The sequence below is a fragment of the Adiantum capillus-veneris genome, chromosome 3 (assembly GCF_014529385.1).
Source record: "Adiantum capillus-veneris isolate H3 chromosome 3, ASM1452938v2, whole genome shotgun sequence".
Taxonomy (NCBI): domain Eukaryota; kingdom Viridiplantae; phylum Streptophyta; class Polypodiopsida; order Polypodiales; family Pteridaceae; genus Adiantum; species Adiantum capillus-veneris.
In genome coordinates, this window is record NC_140933.1 from 148,770,609 (window position 1) to 148,777,708 (window position 7,100).

The 7,100-nt window shown below is 44.1% G+C and overlaps 1 protein-coding gene across 1 annotated transcript; it reads left to right on the forward strand.

Moving 5' to 3' along the window:
* Positions 1–1,063: 1,063 nt before the first annotated feature.
* Positions 1,064–3,191, forward strand: LOC147461913 (uncharacterized). The gene has a single exon (XM_086502072.1). It carries the CDS (start codon positions 1,413–1,415, stop codon positions 2,901–2,903), a length of 1,491 nt encoding a protein of 496 aa, XP_086358198.1. The 5' UTR covers positions 1,064–1,412; the 3' UTR covers positions 2,904–3,191.
* Positions 3,192–7,100: the final 3,909 nt, after the last annotated feature.

The following is a 7,100-nucleotide window of genomic DNA, read 5'->3' on the forward strand; positions in this document are numbered from 1 at the left end:
ACAGGTTGTCGTGCCTTAGGGTGATGATATGGTTATATAGGTTTAATTTGCATACAAGAATTATTTATTCATTTTCTTTTATAGTTGATAATTTTTCTCAATTTGCAAAAAATGTTTGCAAGGTTTGAGAGGTGTCTATACACAACATATAGTTCACTTAAGTGCCTGTAGGTTATCGTGCCTTAGGGTGATGATATGGTTATATAGGTTTAATTTGCATATAAGAATTGATAATTTTTCTCAATTTGCAAAAAAAATGTTACAAACTTCATTCAAGTGTCAGTTGGATTCTACAAGACATCTTAATTTTGGTTTGGAGGCTTTGGGAGGTGTCTACATGCAACATCCACTCTTATAGGCTAATGTGAAATATAAATATATATATATATATATATATATATATATATATAAAGTCAAAGTGTTTACCTAGGATGAAACAACTCAACGAGTATGTTAGAGCTTAAACAAATTTGGACCTTAGATGTTAACTACACCAAATATTATTTGTAAATGCCTCCAATTTATTTTAATTGAAGATTTCTTTGAAAGGGAATGAAAAAAGTTAAAAATCTTAGTAAGAAATTGTGAGATCTTGTATGGAAAATGAATGGACTTAAGGATATAAAAAGTCGTGTGTTATATTGCTTTGTCCTAAAAATTTATGTAACAACTAAGGGGCCTCATATTATTCGCACTAGTTTGCTAAAATAAACCTTCTCAATGTTTGTCCCTTAGCATTAAAAAAATTAGTCCTTGATAGATAATTTTCTCTATCATTTTTTTTCCTATGAAGCGGCAAAAGAAACGATAGTATCGGTTGGCTTAACATTAGGGTAAGGGGCCAATGTTATGACAAGATTAATGAATCCCAATAACCTTTTGTTGGCTGACACAGAAATGAAGTTTTGGAAGTCCGTTTGATTAGGTGTAACGCCTTAGAAGAAAGATTTGAAGTGGGCGTTTAGACGAAAGGGCAATCACTTTTGTGACTTGAAAATGAAGTTTTGCCTCCAACTCTTTGTGAGGATGAAACCTTCTCCTTTTGGGTGAGGTGGGGGGGGGGGGGGGGGGGGGGGGAGGGATAGGTTTTGTGTTTTCTACACAAGAGGAACGAGCTAGAACCTGGTACTTTGAATCAGAAGCACACACGTCTATCGCTGCATTGAATCTTTTCTACTGAAATGATCGGGAGATGTAACATTATTAAGGTATAAATGCACCTAATTGGGGGTTGTCCCTTACTCTAGAAAAGAATGGCGTGAACGCACCCTAGCATAAAGGACCGCTTCATATCCACATGTTTTACGTTTTTAAACGGCACCTGTAAAAGAGGGTGCGTCGTGCGTCTGCAGGGATTGTGTGTGCGCGTGTGTGTGGCGAGAGAGAGGGGGAGGGGGCGCTGGGGGAGAGAGATGGAGGAGGGGGGGCTGAAAGCAATCGGCGAGGACGACATCTCCCATCTAATAACTGTAGATTCCCCTTTCATGAAACCAGAGTTTGTGCTGGATGCCGGCGCAGCAGGCCAAGGGTGCTCGGTCGCACCACTTCATGAAGAAGAGATGGAGGGGGAAGATATACTAACAGTGATGCAGCGACGTATGATTCAGGACTTGAACGAGAGATATCGCCATCGACTTGTTGCCGGCCAGGCCACGGGCACCCCCTGCAGTTCTTCCAGGCCCTCTTCGCCCTTTGTTAGACCCCCCCGGGTTATCAAGAATGAAGGTGACGATGCTTTGTATGTCAAAGTGGAGGACCTGCCTGATGATGTGCGCGAGCAAGTGCGTTCCATGGCTGCCGAGAGCAGCAACATCCATATTAACAGTTCTGCACAGGATGGCCACTCGCCCAGCGGCGACGTCGACTCTAGACCTTCCAAGAATATACCGCAACGCAAACTGATCCCTTTCAGCGAGCCCACACGCCTCTCTGCACAGCCCACCATCGAAGAAATTCAAATGTGTTTTGCACAGGTAGATCTTGCTATTTTAATGGAGACCAGGCCAAAGAAACAGTGCAAAGGCCAACATCTCAGACCATCCGTGCCACGGGGCGCAGGAGGCTGTAGCAGTAATGCTAGAATGGCTGCTCACTATAATAATAGGAGAGACAGATCATTTCCAACTGGATCGTGTACCCATGAGAAGAGTACTGTAATGTCGCCTTCGCCCTCCCCAGGTCAGCATCGACAATGCCCCCCCGGCCTGCAAGAGCAGCAGCAGCATAGATATGCAGAATCTGAGTCTTCTGAGACGTCCCAAAAGTACTGCTCTTTCAGTCCCTTGCAGGATCTGGATAAAGCTGATCAAAATCTGGCCGTAGGCCACCACCCTTTTAACCTTGCAAATATCCAGCCTCCGTCCCGCATGCAGCAACTGTTAATCGAACTTGCAAATTCACGCCGCAATAGTGCTGCTGCAGCTGCAGCCATCATGACTATTGGCAGTGACTCTGATCAGGACGCAGAGCAAACAAGTGGGGCTCCTGGGAAAGCATACGCCGAACAACCGACTGCAGCGCCATCACCATCATGGCCACCATTTGCTGTGTCAAATGATAGGAGCAGCAGGAGCTCTGAACGGATTCAACAAAACTTCTCCTTCCTCCGTGATGATTTTGTGCGCAAACTCGAGCAGATCCAGGCCTTGGCAGCGGTAGGACCCAGCGTTACGGAAGAAGTGGACGTGCGGTCAAGTAATGAGAGCAAGAGAGCATACCAAGTGCCTGTGTGGACGCATGGGGGCACTTCCGATGGCGGACGCCTTGGATGTCAGAGCCGCTGGAGTGCAGGGCGCAGCCATGATCAAGAGTGTGGGATGAGCGATCAATCTCCAAGAGAGGCTGGCCACCTCCGCTTTGTCTCGAGAGAAAGAGACCCAGATATCATCACTGACGAGTCATGACATCGAATTGAGAGTCGGCATTATGCACAGTACTATAGGCTAGTACAGTTCCTCGCTACCGTTTAGCAGCTATTTTACTTCATAAATTTGTTCGGCAAATATCGTTTTTAATGTGTAATCTGTGAACGACCACCAGGAAAACCTCTTTCTTATTTTACCTCCAGATTATTCTCAAAGACCAGAGTTCCATACACCTCGACATGATGAACATGCGCTAACAGCCTCTATCCCGCTCACCAAAAAGTTTTTAGGACTGCCAAAAGCAGAGCCTTAGTGATGACTCTTCTTTTTATTTACCTAGAAATTCATATGATAATTTGTTTTAACTGCAGTTTTTTATTGGTTAAGTTATCATTCGGTCTCTTCCACATTCTAAAGATCTACTCCACACATTCGCTAAGCTGAGCACTCTCTCTCTTTCTCTCTCTCTCTCTCTCTCTCTCTCTCTCTCTCTCACTCACATGTCTGGCACTCGCCAAAGTGGCTACACACCTGTCCAATACAGCATCCCCCTGGCCTGCTCACCACAACCGCGTGGCCTCGGGGATATATATAGGCAGTCCACATTAATTAGCAAACGAGGTTGTGGTGACCAGGCCAGGGGGATGCTGCATTGGACAGGTGTGTAGCCACTTTGGCGAGTGCGAGACATGAGAGAGAGAGAGAGAGAGAGAGAGAGAGAGAGAGAGAGAGAAGAAATGAAACGAAATGTTATATTAACGTCTTCAAAAGGCCAAAATGACCTATGAGACCGATCTGTTACAAAATAGTGAATCTGTACCATGTGTGGGTACAGAAAGTCTAGAACAAATATACTACTACTATCCTCATCTGCACTCTGGATGCCGAGAGAGTATGGCTCGAATCCTCTGCGATAGTCTTCGTCGATGTTGTGTAGCCCCTCTCCTCAGTTGTGGCCATTTGGATCTCCGTAGCTCCAGTGCTTGGCGATGAGAGTGTCGGTAGTCGAATGAGTGTGGGTTGAGCTCTGTAGTGGTGGATGCTCCTCTGACTGTCCCATATCTAGTGAAAAGAAATCTGTAATCTGTCTTTGGGACTGTCTCTCTCTAGCTCTCCCTAGTAAATTGTCTCTATATCTATGTAACTCAAGTAGATATAGCCCAAGACATTTCTGATCTTCATAACTCATGACCCTAGAGAAAGGACCGAAACCCTCTCTGAATAAGCAGTGGAAATGGCCCTGAATCTCATAGTACACTGTGCAATGACATACGTAATGTAGCTCTGTCTTTGGCTCTAGCTAGCATAAGCAGCATATCCTATTGTCTGTTGATATCCCTCTGAATCTACCAATCTCAATCTCCAGCTGATGTGAGGATGTGCGTATCTGACCAATGGCACACCGCAAACCATGAGACATATGTGTATCCATGTAGCTGGGTCGAATCACAAACCCATCTCTAGTGAGGTGGAGAAGATGCTCTCTATAGAAAACCATCTTCGTGCCCAACTCCTGTGGCGGCTCTATATATCCTTGTCCTCCTGATATCTAGTTGGATCACGTCCTGACGAATGAGTCTAGTAATCTCCACCCCTGTAAGAGACATGGAGGGTGTGTGAAGAGAGTACTGGAAAGGGGGCAACCTGTCCATGGTGAAGCCATGCATCTGAAACCATGATGTCATCTATGAATACTAGCATGAAGTGTCCCCTTAAAGAGCTAACTGTGTGGAAGACTCAAGGGCCAGCCTAGCATATCTGTCTCTAGTAGTATCCCACAAGCTGTGCACAAAGGAGATTGATCTAGTAAGCACCTCAATCTCCATAGGAGGGACAACTAGCTCTGCTCGAACGATAGCGTGGGGTATGGAGGCCTTGGCTCTGATCAGTCGAGAGATCATAGATACAAAGGGCCTCTCCATACATCTCCAACTATCCTGGCCTACGGAAGGTCCCCATATCTGCACCCCCTACAGCATAGCTGAGGCTACTAAAGTATCAAAGAGCCATAACTTTGTCCAAGGTTTTTGGAATTGAACCTGCGAACACATCCTCTCCAAAGCCTCCCAAGGCCACATAAGCTCTAGTCAGTCTAGTCTGTGCTGCTCTCCCCAAAGAAAACCTCAGCCCAGTGAAGACAACCCCAAGGTAAGTGTATGCATGTGTATTGTAATGGAATTGGCCTATTAACTTGAGAGTAGCGGAAATTAATGAGAGTACTTTTGAGAGATTACTTTGTGAGCATAGCGGGTGAACATAATTCAAGATAACAACATAGAAATAGCAATTAGTTAACTTGGCATGAACAATACTTTCGCAAGAGAAAGAATTTAGAGAACATGACAATAGTTGAGGAGCGGATTTATGTGGAGCCGGTCCCCCCTCCAATAGGCATTTGTATTATGATATCTCCCATTAAGGGAGAATTGTTACAATACAATCTTTGTGTTCCTTGTGACCTAGGTGATGCAATGAAGATGGAAAGCTTCATGCATCACAAGCATAGCATAAACTTTGTGGAAAGCTTTAACTATCCCAAGCCTCAGTCCCAAGACCTAAAACACCTTCGAAGGTGGAGAGAGCTAGCAGGGAATGAGGGTAGGGAAGAGGAAGAAGAAACATTTCATAGGAGAAAGAATTAGTTCCTCATTTATCATCACTCTTCTTGCTAGCATACATAATAGCATAGTAATGAAGATGGAGAAGATGGCAAGCTTAAGCATTGAAGCATGACTCTTGGTTGGATTTGCACTCTGTAGCCAAGAGTATTGGTGTAGGCTCTCAACCTCTACTTGCTTGGAGAAGGAGAGGGAGCTCTTGCACTTTCACTTCACACAATGAGAGTATGTGTGGGAGAGTATACCCCTGAAGCAATCCCTAGCTTTCTTTGGTCGACCCCCCCTTGTAGCTCATGCTTGAAGCTCATTGGACCCCTACATGCCTAGCCAATCACAAGTAGGAGGAGTTACAAGCAACAAGGGTAGCCTTGGGACAAGTGTCGAACTTTCCCCTTTGAGAGCGAGGACTTGATAAATGCAAAGACAATTAATTAAATCTCCTAAATCATCTTTGGACCCCTTGGGTGGCCAACCAATAGGCTTAAGGCACACCATGAGGAGGAACTTGACAAGTATCCCTTTTGCTTTCTTTGTACCAAGCATGCCTTGTGTGAGTGTGTGGGTGTTCTCTCTCATCCCCCCTCATGTAGGGCTCGCCCCCTCCTTGTAGGGATTGAATTTTGACTTTTGACACCTCAAGCCCCTCAAGCTTGGGCCCAGTTCCCACCATAAGCTTGGCCCTTAAGCACTTCAAGCTTGGGTTGCGTTCTCACCTCAAGTGCAACCCTAACATCTCAAGCATGACAAGCACCTCAAGCATCTCAATCATCAAGCACCTGAAGCATCTCAATCATCAAGCACCTCAAGCACCTTAGTCATCAAGCATGACAAACACCTCAAGCTCAGCCCTAGATTACCTAAGGTCAAAGGACTTTTACACTAACTATTGGAGGTCTTCAATGAAGCTAACCCTAAGGTCTTATGCTCCATTGGTTAGCTTTTCTCTTTGATAGACCATCTCTCATTTGGGCCCCTTTATCATTGGCCCCGTGTTGAGATAGATCTATAAGCACATGTCTGTATCTTAAACCTTCTTCCCGTTTATTCTCCCACATTAAATGATCAGTTTAATATGAGAAAATCATTTGGGTTGGTTAGATATTAGATTTTATGACATTATTATCTTTCTCTTGAAATCATAGTCCTCCTCTACTATGAGGTAGAGGAGATAAACCCTTAGTCATTAGTCAATCTTACTTAGCAGGTAGAGGATCCCTTTTTATCCTACGACATATTTCCAAGATGGATGACTAATCCATTTGGTGCTTGGGAGACATAGCTGTCGCAAGCATGTCTTCTCTTTAGTCCATCTCATTCTCCCAAAGTAGAGTGACAAATTCTACTTGGTGTTTGAGAGATGTCGTCATCACAAACATGATTCTAAGCATGCATACTATTTAAATTTGTGCACAAGTTTTTAAAAAAAGAGAACTAGTCTTTTAAGACAAAATCATGGGTCATTTAAAAGAAATTTGTACATTTGCTTACTCTAATGTAGCATTGTAAGCATTGACAAGGTTCATACTATCCTTAAGTTGTATTCCTTGCATCCATCTAGCATCTTCAAAAGGATCATTTTTGAACTTAATAAGATACCGTCAAATAATCTTACCATGTC